The sequence below is a fragment of the Gambusia affinis genome, linkage group LG09 (genome assembly GCF_019740435.1).
Source record: "Gambusia affinis linkage group LG09, SWU_Gaff_1.0, whole genome shotgun sequence".
NCBI lineage: Eukaryota > Metazoa > Chordata > Actinopteri > Cyprinodontiformes > Poeciliidae > Gambusia > Gambusia affinis.
This window is the reverse complement of record NC_057876.1, coordinates 22,947,722-22,970,959: the sequence shown is the minus strand read 5'-3', so window position 1 is coordinate 22,970,959 and position 23,238 is coordinate 22,947,722. Positions and strand designations below refer to the sequence as shown.

Sequence of the window (23,238 nt, the reverse complement as noted above, 5' to 3'; positions counted from 1 at the left end):
GTACATTTGTTTGTCTTACGGTTTGGAATCGGAGTTTATGAAATGTTATAATTGGCCTCATGCCACATTGATGTCTAAATGCCAAAGCCCTGAACAGCTGCATCCATGTGGCGCTGCAATTCTCCACAGAGAGCGAAAAAGCGAACGCAGTGCCTGTAAATATCGTCCACACCCCTGTTAAAATGTCAAGCTATTACAACGTAAAAATTAAAGCCAATCCTTGCACTTTACTGGGACACAAATCCTGTATAATTCAACCGACAAAAAAACATTTCTGAGAAAATATTAAAGATCATGGTAAACATTTATATCATATATTAATATATGATATAAAGCAATATAGATAAATAAAGGTACAATAACCTGGCTGCAGAGGTATGCACACCCTTTTCTCGAAGCCCTTTACTGATTAACTTCAGCCTTTTTAAATTCACAGCTGGCATAAATTACAGTGAATCTGGTTTATTTCAAATTAAGCTTAGCAGGAGCATAGGCAGTTCTAGGCAGGGGCTAACAGGGGCCAGTGCCCTGCAGAACTGGTCCTGGCCTCTGTACTGAAGAGATAATACTAAATCAATTTCTTATTATAGGCACTGACAAAGAAAGTTTAAATAATTGGTTTCCTGGACCAATTTAATCCTTTAGCTTCACAGTTCTACTTTAACAAGGCATTAAAAATTCAGGTGTTGTGCATTTACCTTCAATGAGACAGGATAACAGTTTTCATCTTGTAAATCAGTTGTTCTCTCACCTGCAGCTCCAGAACCTGTATTATCTGGATTCTTTAGCAAATTTAACATATATTAAACTGTGAAATATTGGCATGTTTTTTTGCTGTTGTTCCATCCCTTTGTTCTGAACCTTAATGAAAAAGAACTGCAACTCTATCACCCTCCAATAAATTTGATGTAGAACTGCCACTGACCCCCTTTCCTGTGTGTTCAATCCATTTAAAGTCACCTCACAGCCCATCTTGACTTCATTGGGGTCAAGATCAGGGTTTTGACTTTGACTTAATTCACAGAATCTGAATCAACTTTATTGGCCAAGATTATGAGTACAAGCAAAGAATATATAATACTGCTCTCAGCAAACAGACAGTAAGCATTAATATAAAGTAGTCACCCAGTACTATTTTGGTGGAATAACTGGTTTGTTTTGGGTCATTGTCATGTTGAAGTGCAAAGTTCTGCTTCTGCTTCAGTGTTTTACTCAAAGTCTCATGTTTTTCTCTGATACACAGAAAAATTCAGTAATTTCAGATAGTGATCTGGCCAAGATCTGCTGCAGGTCCTGCATTTTAGAGGTTTTGGAGACTTCTTTTAGCATCTTGCAGTTCAATCTGACCTTTGATGGACAGCCAGACCTGGGAATAAGGACACCTGTTTCAGATTACCTCCATGTATCTTTGAGATCTCGTTAAATTCCTTACCAGACTCATAAGTTGCTACAGTCTTCAAAGGTTTGAACAGGTCAACTCTCCTATAAAATGCAGATGATAGGGCCAAAGTTATTCTTTCTCTTCTGATTGGAACCTACATTAAACTTTCGAGTGACGGTGAAGAGGTCTTCTAACCTCAGAGATCTGAAGATTGTCAACACAGACAAATAATCAAAACACTAGTAGAAAAGGTGTCTAATTGTTATAGTTGTTACAGTAAATCATATTTTTTCAATTGGTTATTAAGAATGGTATAACTAATTGCTGGCTAACAATTTGTTTACTAAAATATCAATAAAACTAAATGTTCTTTCATTGTTTCATATTGTTGTAATAGCTCGATAAAGATCCCTGTCTCATTTTGAAACAGAAACAAGCATCTTTGTTTTCTATTAAAATCATTTTTAAATCTAACTTTGCCAGGAATATGGTCAACTTTGACCTAACTGTGTATATTAACAAATGAAAACTGGACTTTTCCCCAAAGTTGATAAAAAGACAAAACTGAAGGATCTGCAAAACGATTGCAAAGTATTGCTTGTGTTTTATTTACGATAATATTCTACTCTGTATGTGGACAATAAGGAACAGCCTATGAGAAAGAGATTTTTCCAGATTTTTATCCAGAACATTTTGTGAAAGTGAGTTGTGGTCTGAATTTGTGTACTTTTGGCTCCTTTTTGGTACCTTTTTGGGTTGAATATCGTTTTCTATTGGGATGTTTCTCCTTTTGGACCTAAGTGTTTTTTTCTAGGAGGGTGAGATTTAGAGCTTTTTCAAATACTGGTCAATTTTCTTTTCAAAATTCTGTATGTTTGATTTAAAGCTGAAGATCACAACAAATCTAAGGATGAATCCAAATCAACAAAATAATTGCTTAACCAGAAACAAAAGAAACTGTGGAAAGACTATCTAAGAGGTCATATCCTAATTTTAACCTGTGGGGTCTCCTAGAGGGTTGCGGACAATTAATGTCCACTTAGTCTGAAAGATTTGGAGACAGGACTGAACAAATTTTACAAAATTAAGATGTATTTTACTAACAGACTGCTTCAGGGTATTTGTTTAAAAAAAAATAGAGGTTGAAAAAAAATATTTACCATGAATTTTACTTCTTAATCAGGGTCTGAACACTTTGCAGATCCACTTTACATGAGTCCACACTTGTCGGGGCCAGAATGAGGAACTGTGTATCAACAGTACCTACTATGGAGCCACACTGACAGAGATTAGAGGGCCATCATGAAGGAGCCACAGAGGGTGAAGATAGCCAGGAGCTGCAGGGATAAAAGTTGACAAGAAGAAAGAATAAGAGAATCTGGTATAAAAAGGAAGGTGAGGGGATATTGATAAAAAGAAAGCAAGTAGGGAAGCAAAATCACCTCTGACTCGACCTGAGGAGGTTCAGGAAAAAGCCAGAGATCCAATTAAAACCCCACTCAGTCAGTCAGTGTCGGTGCTGACACAGCCGTTCCAGCCGCTGCCAGCTGCCGGACAGCCACTGGAAAGGTATGGCAGCTGCACAGTGTAAATTACGCAAGATGTCATATTTGGTTATGATGATGCATAAAAGCAGAAGACCTGGTGTGACAAAGCAGCCCACCCTCTGGTCCACAGCTGGGTTCCTCATCATGTTCAACCCAAAAGCAACGCGGGAGGACTGGGAGGCTTACCCTGTCATAATTCAGTGAATGCCAAAGTGAAAAAAAAAGATTTATTTATATCAACCTGATGTATACCCCATCCAAAATGGCGCCTGCTCTTGTTGCTAGGCAGAGCACAAAAATAAAGATGGCGGCGGGCAAGTGGCAAACTGGGGAGTGCAGGGTCTAATCAGTGATGATTACTGGGGGGAAGGGTGTGGTGGGGTTCACTGTTTATGGAATATCACCACAGCTTGGTCTGAATGTACAGCACAGCGGTTAAGTACTGTGCTAGACATTTACGCGTGGCACTGCGGCAGCGGCGACGGCGTCCTCGTACCCCGCTAGAACATATTGTTCTAACAAATACATCTTTTGACTTAAATATTTCTGTGAACACTTGGATTATTTGTGTAATTACAGAAGGAAAGGGAAGGGCATAGCAGATGAGAGGTAAGATTTAAAAATCTCAACATCGCTTCAAAACTCCTCACTTCATCTTAACACCTAAAGCATTTGATGCAACTCTCACTATGGTTGCGTTCTTTAGAAAGTTATCTCACAAATTCTAGTAATCTGTCCATTAAAGCAAATGGATCAAAGCTGGAAAAGTTTGGCCCACTTTGCTTAAAGACAGAAAGACCTCTCTATTTAAATATTTCAAACCAAGCACTTGAGATGATCCTTTAAGACTTAGAAAATCTTCAGCTACATTAATATTAATATTTCATCATATTAAGTAGCTCTCAAACAGCAATGCTAAGTCACTGCTAATTACAAAAAGTAAAATAAAGCAGTGCAAACTGCTTGGTGTCATACAGAAATTGAAACTGTTGAAAGTTCGTGAGGGATTTGCAAAGCGCACGTTCAATATCTGAATCTCCCAAATTATGCGTCCTCATGGGTGACATACACACAACACAGAATACATAAACAAGTTAATCACAGATTGCATCTGAAGACATCTGGAAATTACTGTACACATATACAATAAACATACTTTTTCCAGCTTTTTACTAAGACATGAAACAAATAATCCAGTACGTATTTTTTCATTCTTTATATTGTGGCAAAAATTATGCATGTCTTGAAATGCTTTTGTTCTGACCTTGAAATAGTATACAGAATGAAATCACTAGAGGGTCAAAAATGTAACCTTGTACCAGTAAGAGCACTCTTTTTCCTGATCATCCAAATATCTATTGAAAATCTTGATAGACAGAAAAAACTTTGACATTAGTTAGCTGAAAGATCACTGAGGCCATCATGTCCTGCAAATATGATTCTCCAGCAAACGTCAAACGACTCAACATGACCTAATCTATGTCTACAAGTTTGAATTTAAGTTGTGTGCTACCAAAAATATGGATAGCATGCATGGAAAATGGTCAGAAATCATTTTTAGAGTGAAAGATTTATTTTTATGTCTTTATTCATCATCAAGACGTCCCGCACTGTACTTTCACCTTCTCTCTGGGTTTTCAACTACACTCCTTTTGACATCTTTAGACAAAGATGTATTTTATAACACATGAATCAGGGAGTATGAGCCGGGAACAATAACTCGCTGAAGATAAGTTCAGCCTTTGCACCAAGACTAGATTGCAAAAGCAAACTCAAAGTCTGACGACAAAAAAAAAAAAAAAAAAAAAAGAAAGACAGGCATCGAAAAGAGAGATCTGTTCAGCTCATTCCTGTGAAATAATGAGCTGTTTGTTGACATTTGCATTCCAGAAGGTACAAAAACTAAGGAACGTGAACAAATGTGTCAGTGAAACTGTACTGGAGGCAATCATTTCACCATTAAGCAGAAAGAAAATCTAACAAAGCAAAACTAACATCTTTGTTTGAAAGCTGTTTCTTTAACCAAGACTTTTCCAACATGAGTTTTATTTGCCTTCAATGAATGTTGAGATGGGTTGAAAAATTAGAAAACGCAACATGAAACCCAGTAGTTTTGATCAATTATATAACAGATATATGAACATTAAGGCAAGCTGCTACCAGGATGCTCTCATAGTACAAGATAGTGTAATTCTGTATATTAAATTAAATCCAATTCAGTTAATTTACATAGCACCAATTTACATCAAATGTCATGTCAGGGAACTCAACAAGGCAAACAGCCATAATAAAATAAAGGAGTACAAACTGCTTGGTGTATATATATATATAAAGGGCAGCCCTCACAGATGCATTTATCAGTCTCATTTAACTCAGATAAATTTTTCTTCCATATGTATATTAAGAACTGTAGGAGGGCTTCACAATGAATTCCAAATCTTCACACAGGACATGGATAATTTCTCTCTTTTTTGTACCCAGAGAAAAGTTTGCATCTTTGTTGAAAATTATTTGATGAGGGTATATCACACATATCTGATCAAAGAGAATATAGACACTTTAATAAAATATAAGATACATAATTAATTATACAGTATGCTTATGTACAGCAGGAATGTATTCTAATTAAACGTTTTTTTTTCCCATTAACACGAACACTGTGGTTTTACTCACTTTGCACAGAAATGTGAAATAAACACATATTGTAGAGCACAAATGTTTCATGGGGGAAAAAAGGAGCGAGAACGTTGAACATAATCAAGGGTAAGGGAAAGGAAAAAATAATGAGCCTGCCGGTATATTAATTAAAGTCAAATCATGCTGCAGGCCCACCAAGCAGGCCTGTTAGATCTCAAAATTTAACTTAAGTAAAGATCATCCAGATAATGATTCAACCTGCGATATACATAAAATCATGAATAATATTTCTATTCATCCCGACATACATTAAACCTAGTTTACATTCAACAAAGACCCCTACTGTGAGGGCTACATTCAGATTTATTTTTTAACTTTCCTGTAAGAGATTTTAGGTTCAGAATGCGTAATGCGCTGATAATTATATATATAAAAAGCTTACATTAAAAAACAATCATTTTCTTTTCATTTTTAAGACCGACCGACATTTTTTTTTAAGTTATGCAACGCGTATGCGCTCCTAAAGCACACTGTGGAGATGTAAGGGCGAGCGGAGAACAATAAGAACGACAAAAACGTGGCCATATTTCGCAATGCAAAATTCAAAAGGACTTTTCAGAAACTATTTCATACAGCATTCACAAAAGTACACAGAGTAAAAGAGAAACAGCTGTTGGGTTTTACGCTACAACATAGAAACAGAGGCCCACAGTTTGCGTTCAGGCCCTCAGAGGGAGGGGATGTTGTTGCACTGCTTTGGTGGGAATGTGTCCACGCCACTGTGGCATGTGTACCATCCGTTCACGATGCTCTTCTGAAAGGGAGAAGCCGAGGAGAAAGTCCGCGAGGTCTGGGCAAAAGCGTGACCAGTCTGGCCGCAGGGGTACTGGGAAGACTGGGACCTGTAGCTGCCCCTCTGCAGCAACAAAGGGTCCAAGAGGGGCTGCGACCTGTGCGCGGAGTAGTCCAAACTGCTGTCAAACGCGTGATGGAAGCGTGACCTCGGGGTCGACTCGTCCCGGCTCTCAGGGGACAGGGGGACATCCTGAGTGGAGGTGGGGGCTTGGGGGGGGCTGATCTGGCCCAGGTCCGACGCTCGCGCCGGCCTGCCTTCCGCAGCATGACCTCCGTCACCGGGAGGCGCGTCGCCGCCTTTGGCGACGTGCTCCTTGGTGCAGTGGAGCTTCATGTGCTTCCGCAGAGAACTCGGGTGGGTGTAGCACTTGTCACAGCCCCTGACCTTGCACATGTAGGGTTTATCACTGGAGTGGACGTGGGAGTGCTTCTTTCTGTCGCTGCTGTTCGCGAATCTCCGGTTGCAGCCCTCAAACTCGCATTTAAACGGTTTTTCACCTAAACGTGCAAAGACAGAAACGGGGACGAGTTATGAAAGCGCATACAGGCCTGAACATTCAACCATCATATGGCACAGATCCCCAACATGCTGCACAGAGATGGACAGTTGACGGAAGGGCGGATCTTCCATCAATAACGGATCCCACCATCCGTCTGGACCCCTTAATGTGACACGTACAAGGCTCTGGGTTGAAATTCAGTTAAAAACTATATATTAATATATATATATATATATATATATATATATATATATATAAATATATATATATATATATATATATATATATATAGTATGCTATATGAAACTTGTAATACATGTTGAGCATTTGTTAAAATCATGCTTTAAGAGCGTCTTCGGGATTGGTTAACAGTTCTATTGAAATGTAATACATTTTTGCCTCATTGCCATTGAACAAATTAATCACTTCAGTTAACTGCACAACAGCTCTCTGCAAACATCATGGCAGTGCAGTTTTTGTATTTCTAAAGTACACATGCTTCATCTTCTGAATGAATTGGACTCTGTTGTGTTATAATCAGATTGGATTTAATGTAGCTGAATTGAAATTAGGATTGGGTTGTATGGAGCCTGATTTGACTGAATATGTCCACAGAGTTGGATATCATTTGGCCCTTCCTGTATGTTGAAGTTTCTTGAGAAGACATTTGTTGTAAACTGTTGCTATATTAATAAATAACTGGATTCTTTATGTGTTTTATGATACTTTTTGTTATTAAATAAAGAGCCTGATTAATATGCACACTGTACGCATGTGCAGCTGTGTGATAGCTTAACCAGTGTCACATGGGGCTCTGTTGTGCCTCTTTCTTCTGCTGTTCTTAATAATAAAACAATACACAGCAGAAATAAAAGAAAGCACCCAAGGAATATGTATTTAGTCCAGTCCTTTTCTTTTCATTCTTTTTTTGTGAGAAAGCAATTCACTTTATTTATATAATTCAAAATTAAATGCCTTTATTTAATGTAATTAGGCTGACATGTGTGGAGAAAGGAATAAAATATAACTGCATGCTGATTTATTTCATATGGTTGGGTGTTTGGTAAAAATAAATGCCAGGTTGTGGAGTTCAAAAAGCATTTTACGAGATATTTCACAGTTCATGGTAACATATGAAATGCCCTTAAAAGGAAAAGTGAAAAAAAAATAAAAATAACGGCAACAGGATACATTTTTAAACATAGCCTATTTTTATTTATAGCTAAAGTCAACCATTTCTTCAACGTTTAAATTATTATTATTATTATTATTATTATTATTATTATTATTATTATTATTATTATTATTATTATTATTATTATTATTATTATTATTATTATTACTTCCCACTACATCATGGCTACATCACAGAGCGCTGTGCTCTGTGAACACAGGAAGATAAATCCCTGGGAGGCACAAGCAGCGTAACGGCTACGTCACAGCTCTCCGGTGTCCCGGCATTTATTTAATAATTTCTCTGAATGAAGTGAGGGAGGCACCCAAACCGCCAGGCCTGCTGCCTGCTGACTGCACTCGTTTGCAGCTGTCTTACTACTTCTCATCTGTGGCTCCTGCGTGGGGACTACACGTGTCTTTTTTTTTTCTTTCTCTCTCTCTTTTCTCCTGAGACGTGCGAGTAAAAACTGACACGGACGGCGAAAAAATAAAAATAAAACCCCACATAAAATTAAAACGTTTAATCGCAAAATACGTAGCACGGGTCTAAATGAAACATAATAATAATAATAATAATAATAATAATAATAATAATAATAATAATAATAATAATAATAATAATAATAATAAACAGTTTACTGTGAGACAGATGAACGCTAAAAATACATTTTTAATCAATAATAAATATTTAACCATATAAAATGCATTATTATTATTATTATTATTATTATTATTATTATTATTATTATTATTATTATTATTATTATTATTATTATTATTATACTGACCTGTGTGAGTCCTCTTGTGGATCTTTAGATTCTCTGATCTAGCAAAAACTTTCTCACAGCCGTGAAATGGACAGGGAAAGGGCTTCTCCCCAGTGTGGACCCTGACGTGATTCACCAGCTTGTATTTGGCTTTGAAAGGCTTCCTGTCCCTCGCACAGTTCTCCCAGTGACAAATGTATTCAGAGTGCTCGGGTCCTCCGACGTGCTCCACTGTCACATGGGTGACAAGTTCATACATGGTCCCGAAGGCTCTGGAGCAGGGCAGCTTTCCCGTTCCAGCCTCTTTGCCGTCACTCCACTTGCACACCAGCTCATGCTTAACCGTCTGCTTGGAGCACCTGAGGAAGGCGTCGGCTCCCCCACGCTGGATCGCCATGTTCAGGGGCTTGTAGAGACCCAGGAACTGAGTGACAATCTGCTGGCTGTTTCCCTTGGGGCTGATGGTCTGGCCGTAGGAATGAGTCCGGGTGAGGAGGTCGCCAGGTAGACCCAGCATCATCTGACTGCCGAGGTCGCGGGACGCGTCCGTGGAGGCGTGGGCCTGCTCCTGGTAGCTGGCAAAAAAAGCGTGGCTCCTGTTGTCCCTGCAGCCAGCAAAGTCCCGGTACCTTCCCATCCCGCCATGTTGGTTGGGTCTTGGTGCCAGTTGATCAGTGACGGGTGGCATGCCGGCTCCAGAGAGATTTGCTCCAATGATAATGCCCCTAGGGCTGTGCTCTAACCGGTGACTGGGATATCCAGAGTCTGAAAAACTGGGAACCGAGTGGTCAACATATGCACTGGACCTCGTCTCGGGGTAGTCTCGCAAATTGTGCGAGGGGCAGAGTTTTAAGGAACTGCCAGTGGGGTGTCCCATGTGCTCCCCTGCCAAAGGTGGCAGCACCACGCTGGGTTCAGTATTGCTCTCCCCGGGGTTGACGCAAGAGAGAGGGCAGCCACTAAACCTCGAAAGGCTTGTCATGTTTTGTTGTGAGTTTGCCTGTGAGTTTGCAGAAATCAACCAGTGCAAGCAGTCAGGATGCACCTAGAAACTCTGCTCCCATGTTGCTGTTTTTTTTTCTCTCCCCTTGCTGTATATCATCTGCATGTGAAATTCTTGGCCGTGAACATCGCGGAAGCTGCAACCAGACTCAGTTTCGTTAGAGTTGGTGTGAGTCCCATGCCGGTTCACTTTGCCCTCTTGATTTGTGGCAATAACCGTGGTAGTAAAAAATGCTTCGAAACAGGCCATGGTGCAATATAAAAGCACAGCAGGCAAACCTGCTTTTAAAAAGGGAGCTTTGGGATTGGTTGGAATGTGCGGTGATTGACAGGCGCAGGGTTTGTTTTAAAAGGGACACGCAGGAGTTCACCGCACGACTCCGTTTTTCAAATATCGCCGAGAAAATGCTTTGAAAAGTGCCGCGGTGCTACTCCCTAATATCGCTGCCTCTTTAACTTCAGGCGCACTCTCATTACAGCCCTACTCTAAAATCTCCACATATAGCAGGAGAGAGAGGAGGGGGGAAATGCACAGGTTAATGTTTATTAGAAATCATCTGGTAGAAGTCAAGTGATTAGGTCCAGACATGAGCAAAACACAACACAATCAAAGTCTGCAGAGGCTTTTTCTTTGCCAAAACAACTACTCCTGCCTGGCAAGAACAATAGGTTTTGGTCTGCGTGTCCAGGCCAATTATTCTCAAGACGTAAAAATGAAACACTTGATAGCAGTGAAAGTTACAGAGGAATACGTTTTATTTAAGGTAAAATGCATATTAAATGAGACTGCATAAACAAAGCGTTCAAAAAAGTATTTGTTAAATATTTAAGTCCCTGCAATTTTATAGATTTAAAATATAACTTTATTAATTTAACCACCCATACATGGATGGGTTTAAATGCAAGTTTGAACTGTTTGGAAAAGTTAACTGCAATGAAGCAACAAGTAGTAGAGCCAAAAAAATTTTTCTGATTAGCTTTTTTATTATTTTTCTTCAGAAGTGTCATTTGAGAGAACAACAGAACAGTCCGTACCACTTTATACCTTAGAGCCCAATGTAAACCACCTCTGTAAGTAAAGCCTCTCTCATTAAGGCATGTAAATAAATTAATAATCTTCAAAAAGTGCCCCATGCGTCCTGAAGGCTGGCATACATGTTTTTTTCCCCATTTTAAAAGAAAGTGGTTATATAAAATGTAAATTGTGAAACGTGACAAACTCAGTGAGCTTGCATGAAAACTTTCTTATATATACTTTGAGGTGCTGTGAGGACACCGAGTCCTCCAGTGTTGCTGCTGCTACAGTGGAGTACATTTTTTATGTGCGTCAACTGGGTTTTTTTTTTTTTTTTTTTTTTTTTCTTGACGTTGCTAAGGCTCCTCAACCTCGGACAGCTAAGGCACATTCTTTCATCTTTTACTTTTATTTAAATCCACACAACGAGGCTTGGGCTCCGGGCTGTAGCTTATGTAGGTTTAAGGTGAAAGCCCCCCATTATTTCCAAAGATTGTTGCTGGCATATTTTCTATCTTTGCCCCCACTAAATACACAGGAAAATAAAACAAAAACTGCCTTCAGTTTTTCTGGGTTCTAAAGACAACAATAAATCAAAGGGACCCACTTGACAGTAAATGCTGTAAAATAGTAAACAGGCCCAGAACTGGCCTAAATCTGCCCCAATTGTCATTGGCGGTCATGTTTGTCAACCTTTCACCTGATGCATTTCTGAAAATAATTGAGATCAGAAGGTCAACAAACTGTAGGTTTCCAATCTGCCACTCAACCTGAACAAAGGTCTGGCAAACCTGATGATTTATGGTCTTTTCTTTTCAGGAAAAGAAAAAAAATATAGGATGTGCAAAGAGATGTTATGATTCTATGAGGCTGTTTGGCTTCACCTTTGCAGTAACAGTCATAGCAGCTGATGTGTGTTTCTGGGCCTGTCTGAAAACTGATGTTTTTCTAAAGGGTCGAAACTCTTAAAGCCTTATAATAATAAATATCCAGTTTAAACATCTAAGTCTGAAAAGGTCAAAATTACTTCATACTTTTTCTTAATTAACAAAATAGTGTAAAAAAAATTATGATGAACTGAAACCATAAACAAATGTTACATTTTTAACATGTTTCTCCAAAACAATTGGAGAAATGTCATGGTTTCAAAGCTATGATAAAGAGTTTAATTTCAAACAGTTAATATTTACAAAAAATTATTTGAAAAAAATGCATTGTCAAATTTTTACAAAGTTATTTATTATGCTTCTTCTTTACCTTAGTCTTAAAACTTGACAAGTAAATAAAAAGGTGGCTTTTCAAATAAAGAGGTTAGATTTACTATCATCTGAGTTTAAATATCGAAAAGATTAACTGAAAGTCTTCTGACACATTTCCGCAGGCACAAAATATATACTTTTTAAATATTTTGGAAATAAATTTCCAAATTATTTTGAACATAATTTGACTAGATTTTATTCATTTATTTTTCTTGAAGGCAATTTGAATTACCGTCATATAAATATCGCTATACTAATTTGCCTTCCCTAAATGAGTCTAATATTCATGTTGATTAATTAACAAGACAAATTACATATTACTGACCTTTGGACACAAAATATCGCTGTGATTTATGTGAGTGGACAATTCTACATGTGCAACGTCCCGGGCCCGCCTGATTTTGTGACTGTGAGCATAAAGTAGGAGCAAAACAGAATACGGTTCTAACACAATGTGAAGAAACCTGAACCTATTAATTGGAAGCACAATGAGAAAGTCTTTTCACAATTCATTAAGTTCAATATCCTTAACCTTAGTAGGTGATAAGACTTTATTATACATTATAAAACTGTTTACGAAGCCATAAAACACATAAACAGTTATCATGCAGGTTTGTGCAAAATAAACTAGAATAGATGATGCGCTTTGCGATTAATATCATTAGCTCTGAAAAAAGTCAATTATAACATGTTTTTAGTATTATTGTAAAAATTGTTATTATTTTTCAGAAACTGATTCCAATGTCTGTTAATGTTTTGCGGAAATAAATGTGTGTATGTATGAGTGCAATCATTTGTGCTGAGCGGAGATATTGTAATTGATGTGGGGATGGCAGTGCACCTTGTTGCCATCACATTATGAAATTTAGATGAATTAACAGGTTTGGGATGAGTCCATTTGGGGGACAGCTGCTCCAGTAAATCACAGCAAGAAGTCAATTAGCTCTCTCCATCAGCCATATGAAGGCAAATTCCAAGTGCAGTCCCTCAGAGCCCAAGTGACTGCCTAATCTGACAATATATGGAGAACCTGTTTGGTTTTTACTTTACTGTATACAATATTTAAAGTATTTTAGAGGAGGCAAAAAGAGCAAAATTACAACATTTCGCTAAAGAAAAACAGAAAACACACCGCACAGAAATGGGTTTGACGCAGATGTGATTAAGTCAAATATCGAATTGCAAAAACTAAAATTGTTAGCATTAAACTATAATAAAAAAAACCTCCCCAGATAAATTTACCTGCTTAGTTTAAAAGTGCAATGTAAATAGTAGGAGGTTACGCGTGTAAATATATATATATCCCACAAAGTAAAATTAGATATTTTCTGAAAAAATAAACGTAACCACGCATAAAAATTCATTTAGAAAATTCCTCAAAAGTTTAAAGAAATATAAAAAATAAATTTAAAATGTAACCTGTGAGTGAAACAGAATGAATCCAGAGCCTCCAAGCTTCCCTCTGTGGCGTGGAGATTTTTTGAGAAAGCAAAACTAATACTAAACTCAGTAACTCATGTTGATATTCATATACAAAATGGAACGTGTGCAGTTTTAAGTGATATTAAACAACAGCGGGACTATCTGCAACATTTATCCCAATGACTACCCGTAGCAAAGCAGGGAATCAGACTGTTTTTATTTCTTTCACTGCACCTCGAAGACACAGAAATCATTTCTAATATTTAAAAACTTGAAAGCACACATGCTACAGTAAAACGCAAACATAAGTAATTCTAAAATAAGCTTTAGTTTATCCAAAAAAGAAGTACAGGCTACATTTAATTGTGGTCCAGTCATTATTGAGTTAACTTCAAGTCCACAAACTTGTCTACTGCACAAGTGGCCTGAGCCAGCCAAGCATAGTATGGGAGACAGGCCAGACAAAATGGACAAAAAAAGGAAAGAAAAATCCCTCAACTTTTTTGCCAGAAAAGAAAATGCTGCTATATAGGCCATTTTATTTTATGGGGGGGAAAAAAAAACATGCATCCAGCATTTTTAATTAAAAATAACCTTTTTATGTCCCGGTCTATATTGCATCTACAACAAGCATATAAATGTGAGCTGTTTACCATATAGGGTGAAGGCTATGTTCTCTTTTCCAACAGCATGGGCCTACAGTCAGGGAGGGCATGCACACCATAAAATATTCCCATATTTTAAGGTAACGCGCATGCTCTGTTGAGGGAAGATTATGTTATAACCAATGAGCTTTCCAAACGCCCAGTGAGGTAATCCCAGCAGAGATGACTAAATAAAACAAAATTATACATACTGCAGTCCTGCTGAAAATGCATCACGTTGCATCACGCCTGCATGTGCTAAAATTAGTCATTCATGATTTTTAATTCGGGTGTGTTTGACTGATCGTTTGCATGCAAATTTAGTTATTTTACGTAATTAAATTGAATACGAGCAAACATTAAGTAATTTTTTTTAATTGCATTTATTTATCAGATTTACCCACGTTGAAATTTAATACACACGCTTAAAAGTGTCAGGGAGAGAGTTTTGATTAAGCAGGGCTGCAGGCTGTGCTGTTTTTGCGCTTCTTGAAGTAACGTTTTATGATTCAATTGGGAGAAAAAAATGCGCAAAGTATCCCTGCTTCTCTCGGGTGAAATTGAAAACACACCACGCAGGAACAAGACAAATAAAAATAAATTCACTACTTGTGTTGTTTGTTTTCACTATAATTTAAATGTGCTTGAAGCCCATTTCCGCTTGTAAGGGTTCATTGATTAATAAATAAAAGTCAGAACTTTAACACTAAAGCAACAGTTGCTTCACATTTGGTCTTGTTGATGACAGCTCCCCCTCTTCTTTCCTCAGCAAGAGCTCCGACAAAAAGGCAACATTTGTGACTCATCTTAACCCATGTCACTTAATCATTCCATAGCAGTATAATATGGCTGTAAACACACGGCGCGTTTATTTAAAAGCGGCGTGTGGAGCCTTCACGTTTCAACAAGGCAGTAAAATATGGAGGGAATACAGGAAAACTTAACAGGCTGCTTGTCACTTCCTAAAGTTCACCAAAGGTCGCAATAAATCTGCGTGTGTGCAGATGTGAATGTGTGCATATGCTGGGATTTAAAAAAAAAAAAAAAAAAAAAAAAAAAAAACTCTGCATACGTGTGTGTGGGTGTGTGTGTGTGTGTGTGTGTGTGCGTGTGTGTGGGTGTGTGTGGGTGTGTGTGTGTGTGTGTGTGTGTGTGTGTGTGTGCGTGCGTGCGTTTGTGTGTGCGTGAACGCGCAAAGTGTGCGGTGTCAGAGAGAGGGAAAGTGCGTGTGCGTGTGTGTGGGAGAGAGAGTGCAGGGAGGGAGTAAACTGTGAGACGGAGCGAGGAGGGAGACACACAGTTATAAGCACCCTACACACACACGCACACATACACACACACACCAACACAGCAAAAACGATGAAGTGAATTTCATTCGTGGATTTGCTTCATGATAAGTTGTTGAGTTTGTGTTAAAAAGCGCAAGTGTTGAACTGATATGCAAGATGGCAATAAGAAAAAGAAAACAAGGAGGTACGCGACTCTTTGCAACAACTGAACTAACATATGAGAAACGGGCCTAAACATGGAGCACTAAAACTCCTCAGAAAATGTAGAATTAAAACTTATCTGCACCCGATAGGCCTCTTGTAAAGTAGAGATAAGCACGAAGCAAACTCACCTTTTTTTTTACCCCCAATCTATTACTCTCTCTCGGTGAAATGTTCTCAGAGGAAATGCGGTGGGACGAGGGCGACAGTAGAATGAAGAACTGACTTGATTTTTTTTTCTTTTCTTTTTTCTTTTTTTGGGGGAGTCCAGAGCCCTGTAAAGTAAAGAATGTGAAAGCTCCTTCCTGGGACAGATTGAGGAGGAGAGATGGAGGAGATGAAGGAGGAGGGGGTGGAGGGCGGTAGAGAGAAAAGGATGTGAAAAAGGCTCGGAGTTTCTAAAAAGCGCCGCTTGAAGCTCACTCAGCGCGTCTCTGAACTTGATCAGATTTTGTGTCCTGCAGCGAGTCAGTCAGCGGCAACCCTGTGAATCTTGCTCAGTGGCACGACATCTTTTACAGCTTTTAGCTAAGCCAAAAAAAAAATAATAATAATAATAATGGTTGATTAAATTTAAATGACAAATACATTTAGATTGCAATTACAAAAATATCTGATAAAGTATTTATCTATTTATTTACGCATGCATTTTTGTATCTATTAATTTATTCGTCTAAGTCTCGCCAGATATAGTTTTTCTTACAAAGAAATGAAAATCTGGAAATGCGCCAATTCTTGAAATAAAAGATAGATAGATAGATAGATAGATAGATAGATAGATAGATAGATAGATAGATAGATAGATAGATAGATAGATAGATAGATAGATAGATAGATAGATAGATAGATAGATAGATAGATAGATAGATAGATAGATAGATAGATAGATAGATAGTATAGAAAGAAAGAAAGAAAGAAAGAAAGAAAGAAAGAAAGAAAGAAAGAAAGAAAGAAAGAAAGAAAGAAAGAAAGAAAGAAAGAAAGAAAGAAAGAAAGAAAGAAAGAAAGAAAGAAAGAAAGAAAGAAAGAAAGAAAGAAAGAAAGAAAGAAAGAAAGAAAGAAAGAAAGGAAGAATGCAAATTAATGTCAGTTATACCGACAGTATTAGTGGGTAAAAGTTAGGAAAAGTTTCGTAATTGTATTTTTTTCTTTAATTCTGGGGAAGTTTATGAGTTTCTATGCCTCTCTCCATAGCATGCCTGCATTACACTGAGTGAGGCGCCTCACATTAACACATGTGGGATCGCCGGAGTGTTCCGTTATACCTGCAAAAATAATGCCCGAAATAACCAATCACACGCAACCAGTGAGACGACCTGCCATCTTCAATCCCAAACAGTGCCAATCACATGAAATCCAGCCAATTAACGCCACTCTCTGTGATCACGTGTCTGAAGGGTAGCTGAGCGCCGATTGGCCACCGTAGCACTGCCTCCTGAGTTCATTTATGTTCTGGGAGTGAGTGATTGACTTTATCAGTCCAAGGACATCATCAGCCTGGTAAGGGGGGGAAGTTTGATCCTCTTTCTCACGGATCGCAGTCAACGGGAGTTTTTTTCCCTCCCAGCTCCTTTACATAGGATTTTTCCCCTCATTTTTGGGCTTTTTTATTTTTTTATTTCTAGGATCTTTTTTGCTCAACGTGGTAAATCTCAGCGCAGTGGTCTGTAGCCCACCGCGCTCCGCTCAAACTGGATTTTAATTTGATTTTCTGTTTCCCACCCGACTCCTGAGTTTGCTTCGAGCTTCATGACTATGCTTCTAGATAGCGGTCCGCAGTTCGCATCGTTAGGAGTGGGGGGCTTCGGGACGCCACGGCACCACGACATCGGGAACAGGGACCCGGGTCTGGGACTGAATCCCTTCTCTGATTCCTCCCACTCCGCGGCTTTCAAAATAAGCCCCGTTGCGCACGACATCGCATCCAGCCAGACATCAGCTTTCACTCCGCAGGCGACGGGATACGCGGCCGCTTTGGGACACTCGCACGGCGGGCAGGTGGGCTCATATGGCGGGGGAGCGTTCAACTCGACGCGGGACTTTCTCTTCCGGAACCGGGGTGTCGGGGAGTCCCCAGCTCCGAGTGCCCAGCATGGGATCTTTGCAGCCTCGACGGGGAGTCTGCACGGGCCGCCTGGGATCCCCGACAACGCCGGACATTTGTTGTTCCCTGGACTTCACGACCAGGGAGTGAGCCACACTTCTCCGAGCGGACACGTTGTAAACAGCCAGATGCACCTCGGCTTACGCGGGGACATTTTCGGAAGACCAGACCCGTACCGGCCGGTGGCGAGCCCCCGGACGGATCCGTACGGTGCTCAGCTGCACAACTACAACCACCCGATCAACATGAACATGGGCATGAACGTGCCGACGCACCACGGTCCGGGGGCCTTCTTCAGATACATGCGGCAGCCGATCAAACAAGAGCTGTCCTGCAAATGGATAGAAGAGAGCCAGATGAATAGACCCAAAAAGACGTGCGACAGGACGTTCAGTACCATGCACGAGATGGTCACGCATGTGTCCATGGAGCACGTCGGCGGCCCGGAGCAGAGCAACCACGTCTGCTTCTGGGAGGACTGCCCGAGGGAGGGCAAGTCCTTTAAGGCCAAGTACAAACTCGTCAACCACATCCGCGTGCACACGGGCGAGAAGCCGTTCCCGTGCCCGTTCCCTGGATGTGGGAAAATATTCGCCCGGTCGGAAAATCTGAAAATCCACAAAAGAACGCACACAGGTAAGAATCGGAGTTTTATTTCGCATAAAAGAATCACGGGGTCATTCCCGGGTAGTAAATTTGTGTGTTCAGCCGTTACACAGCAGCATGCTTTTGTTGTTTACCAAAACCATTTGCAAACTTTGCTCCACGCCTCATGCCCTCAGCAGCTTCCAAACAGTCACTGCATTTTTAAAAATCATAATAATTACATAAATCGACTGCAAGCTAAAAAAACCCCCAAAAAAACAACATAAACAACTCTTTTAGCAACTTTGTTGTGCTGCTTACGCTGCTCAATGCGCATGCATGGTTCCGAGACGGGAAGTTTGGTGTGATTCATTAAGATTCTGTGCTCGCTTGTCAGACTACCAAGGCAGCAGACAACTAATCAATTTCTAACTGTGTTAATAATTGTTGCTCAGCCGTTGCATGCTGCCCTGTTGATTCATTGTCGACTACAGTAAAGTTGAATGAAGGGGGGAGCAGGCCTCTTGAATAAATAAAGCCTGACAGAGCAGCAGAGTGTAGTAGTGGAGCTCGTATCCATGTCTCGCCGAATAAATGTAGGTTACCCTGTTATATAATAGTCTGCAGACCGTTACTCAGTCTCGGTTTTTTTCCCCCGGTGGGTGTTACAGTGGGGGGTTGAGATTTTTTTTGTTTGTTTGTTTGTTTGTGTGCTGCAATCGTGATTCACGGTGTGCTGTTTAATCCCGCAGGTGAGAAGCCGTTTAAGTGTGAATTTGACGGCTGCGACAGACGCTTCGCCAACAGCAGCGACAGGAAAAAGCACATGCATGTGCACACGTCAGACAAGCCATACATCTGCAAAGTGTGCGACAAGTCCTACACACACCCCAGCTCTCTCAGGAAACACATGAAGGTAATTAACGTCTTCATTACTCCTTAAACACATTAACACACACACACACACACACACACACACACACACACACACTCCATCACCACCACTACAACCCCCATTCCTCTGCTACAGACACAACTTGAGGCATTGCTTAAGATCGTATTGCTGGGGGGAAAAAAACAGTGTAAACAAATTTGATGCCAACGAGTAAATACTTACAACTAAGTTGTGCTTAACAGAGAAAATGTCTTCTGTTTATTCTGATTTACATTTCAAGTTTAAATGAATATGTTTACGTTAATATTTCAAAAATACTCCAGCTTTGAACGTGGATATTATTAGTTGTTCCAGTCGCATTTATTTGTACGTATCTGTGCGTGTGTGTGTGTGGGTGTGTGTGTGTATGTGTGTGTATGCGTGCGTGTGTGTGTGTGGAAGGGGGGTGGAGTGGGCGGATTTATGTATGTAATTCTACAATTTCACAATCTCTCCTTGTGTTTATTTTTTGATTTTTTTTCTTTAGGTACATGAGTCTCAAGGTTCGGAATCTTCCCCGGCAGCGAGCTCCGGATATGAATCGGCCACTCCACCGGTGCTGGTCTCAGCCAGCACCGAGGACCCGACAAAAACACCGCCGTCAGCCGTGCAAAACACGCCTGGTCACAGCGAAGGACTGCCGCCCAACTTTAACGAGTGGTATGTTTGAACTCGTGAGGAGTGGAGCCTCTCCCTGCAGTTTGGACCATGAGGATGAACGAGGAGTGACTAAAACCATTTTCTCTCTCATACACACTAATGCGCACACACCCACATACACACGCACACACACACACACACACACACATACAAACAAATGGGACTGGAACAACAACAACATGGAGATGAGAGCAAAAGCCAGCACCAAGCAGGCCACGTCCGTTCTCAGGATCACGGAAAAAATGACTTTATTCCGCAGTTTTAAAACAAATCATCCACGACTAAATAAACTTTCTGATTATAATTTTTTTTGTTTGTTTTTACTTTTAATCTTTTAGTTTACAGATTTCAGAAAGCTTGTTTTATTTTTTTCATTTTATGTATTTTCTCAAATTTTTATTTAAGTAAGAAAAAAGTAATTAAAAAAATGAAAGATTATTTCATGCTGTTTTATATGACGGTAACGTCGCCTCCTTCGATTGATTGTTGAAACTTCAAAAACAGTCTTAAGAAACGTGCCAAAGTCTTTGTCATGAACTTGAACGCAGATTTAAAAAAAAACTGAAAATCCTAAATAAATATTATACTCGTGAATGTATTTTTTTCCTTGTTTGATGGAGTCGCATCTGTTGTCAACGTCCGTTTTCAGGTGGAGACATGTGGTATTAGGTTTACGATTGTTACCGTTGAATATAACGTTGCCTTTTGTTTATACCGTTGTAAATACATATCCATGATGCCATATTTATCAATTTGTAATTTAATTATGGGTATAAGTTCTGAAACTTAAATGATATTTATGGAAATGTTTTTCTAACAAGATCTGTACAGTTTTTGGTCATAACCAGCTTAACATTGAACAAATGATAAACTCTTCTTTAAGCTCCAACATCGCGATTGTATCCTTCTGTTTTCCTCTTCTTAACAGAAATAGGCCTACATGTGTCTTATTTGGACCGAATAGAAAAAAAATCATCTATATGAATATTATGGATTTGTCTATATATATTGCAGATATTTCAGTCACTTTTATTTTCCTTATGAGACCATTGACATGTATAAAAACATTGACTGTCTAGAACTGAGTTCAGTTGAGCTGAAAAGCTATACAAAGCGGTTCTTTTTTATATATTTGGTTCAGTTTAAACTTTTTTGTGGATTTTTCTTTTATAGGATCAGAAATAGATGTCAAATCTTAGAGGAGAAAATAAGATTTTAAAAAAGAATGAACCCATCAGCCTATTGCACTCCTATATATACAGGTCTTAGACGAGTTGTGCGCAGTTCATGATTATCCAAATCGAGTATTTTTCAGTATTCATTTCAATTTGAGGGGGTCAAGTACCCGAAAAAATATGCCTGTATGGCAATCTTTATAGTTCCAGCAAATGTCTTTGTGCGAAGTAGCCTCTGTTTAAATGTCTGCATCGGCAACAATTGAACTGTCACGATACAGTATCTTCAAAAATAAAATAAGTTATGTTTTTTTTGTCTGTCAGCTTGCATTGTTTTAAATGTAACTCTTCTGTGAAACTAAATCGTGTTATTTGTTGTGGTGTTGCATATAGAGCAGTTTTGATTACACATTTTTGCTTGTTTTTTGTGTGAATAACTTGTCAAGATGACTTTTTTCTTTTTGTTGTGTTTAACAAAAAAAAATTAGTGAAAGGGAAATTGGAGGGAGAACACGTTCAGTGGCGACAAAAAGAGTTACAGCATTGCATTGTAACCTATTCTCAAGAATTAAATATTATGCATACACAAAGTATATTGTACTCTGACGAGAACAATTTTCAGACCACCAGCACTACTTTTAAAAAAAATAAAATGTAAAAAAGTGAAACGGTACCTCTTGACAGTGATATATGAAATAACTTTATTTAAATAATTTAAGGAGTATATGTTTTATATGCTATTTTCTATACCTTAATTTAAAAAAGAAGTACATTTTCTTATTCCCGTCACCTTCCTGCCCCCATGTCCAGAGGTCAGAGGAAAATATCTGATGTATAAAAACACAGCTAGAATGTGATGTTGTAACACTTTCTGGGAGGGAAAAAAATGGGTCACACTCCGAGTTATTCCTGAAGAGCAAAACTGTATCACTGATGAACTGTGTCACTGTGCCACATCGAGGCAAACTATGTTACAACAAGCAGGCCTATATGCGCTTAGAGCCTACCTAGAGTCAGACGTTTCCTTGTACTTTTTAGGCTACTGTATGTTGGTTGGTTTGTTCTGCCAACTATTTATGAACAAATGTGAACGGAAATTTTGATTGAAATTAAAAACAAACATTATGAAAAAAGCGACTCTCGGACTGCCACCTTGATTATTATTATTATTATTATTATTATTATTATTATTATTATTATTATTATTATTATTATTATTATTATTATTATTATTATTATTATTATTATTATTATTAGCACCACGTTGTTTCTACACGCTGTATTCTGTACAGCAGACATTGTATGAAATGCTTTTTGCATTAGACTTGTGGGAGTCACTTGAACTTGACACTGATTAGGCGCCATCTTAGTATCTTGATTGTGTGTGTCTGTGTGCGTGTGTGTGCGAGGGTAAGAGACAGAGAGAGAGACAGACAGAGGGAAAGAGAGAGAGAGAGACAGTGAGAGAGAGAGAGGAAAAGAGAGAGAGGGAGAGAGAAGAGGGAAACGTAAAGAGAGAGAGCGTGCGCGCGCATTATGTGTGGGAATATTTGGAAAGCAAGTTAGAGATCGGCAGCTTTGGAGATTAGCAGTAAACTGTACAAAACATTTATCACGAGAAAAGTTTCTTCAGTGTTTTTTTTTTTTTTTTTATTAATATGTTTTTCTTACTTTCCAACTGATCTTTAGAGAATAATAACAGTAATCACAGACGCCATCAGGAATTTTTCTGAGAGATGGCCAGATGGGGGACCGCTAATAATAGTCTAGGGGTGGCACACTAAAACAAAAAAGCTAGAGCAGAATTTTACAATAAATTATTTCGGCACGAATATTAAAATGTTGTAGCTCTCCATTTATTTTACCTACATTTGCGATCCAGATATCATTTGACTATAGAGTCAGGAGTGACCGACAGACATTCAAAACAGCGTTTTAAGACAAAAAGTGAAACAAATTAAAATTAACATGTAAAACTAATCAAATATCGTCCCAAACTTAAATGCATATACACAAAAAATGGATGCATGAAAAGCAGTCTGTCCAGGGAGTGCTTAGAAAATTCATCAAGGTGGCCATTGCCCG

The 23,238-nt window shown here is 39.0% G+C and overlaps 2 protein-coding genes across 2 annotated transcripts; one reads left to right on the top strand and one right to left on the bottom strand.

Annotated features, from left to right (window-relative positions):
• Nucleotides 1–3,520: 3,520 nt before the first annotated feature.
• zic6 (zic family member 6) lies at nucleotides 3,521–10,420 on the bottom strand. Its single transcript, XM_044127304.1, has 2 exons — nucleotides 8,885–10,420; nucleotides 3,521–6,918 (listed from the first exon to the last, which is right to left on the bottom strand). The coding sequence occupies exons 1-2, from the start codon at nucleotides 9,843–9,845 to the stop codon at nucleotides 6,293–6,295; spliced, it is 1,587 nt and encodes a 528-aa protein (XP_043983239.1). The 5' UTR covers nucleotides 9,846–10,420; the 3' UTR covers nucleotides 3,521–6,292.
• A 6,746-nt stretch (nucleotides 10,421–17,166) lies between these two features.
• Nucleotides 17,167–22,285, top strand: zic3 (zic family member 3 heterotaxy 1 (odd-paired homolog, Drosophila)). Its single transcript, XM_044127212.1, has 3 exons — nucleotides 17,167–18,435; nucleotides 19,137–19,300; nucleotides 19,806–22,285. Exons 1-3 carry the CDS (start codon nucleotides 17,445–17,447, stop codon nucleotides 19,986–19,988), a joined length of 1,338 nt encoding a protein of 445 aa, XP_043983147.1. The 5' UTR covers nucleotides 17,167–17,444; the 3' UTR covers nucleotides 19,989–22,285.
• Nucleotides 22,286–23,238: the final 953 nt, after the last annotated feature.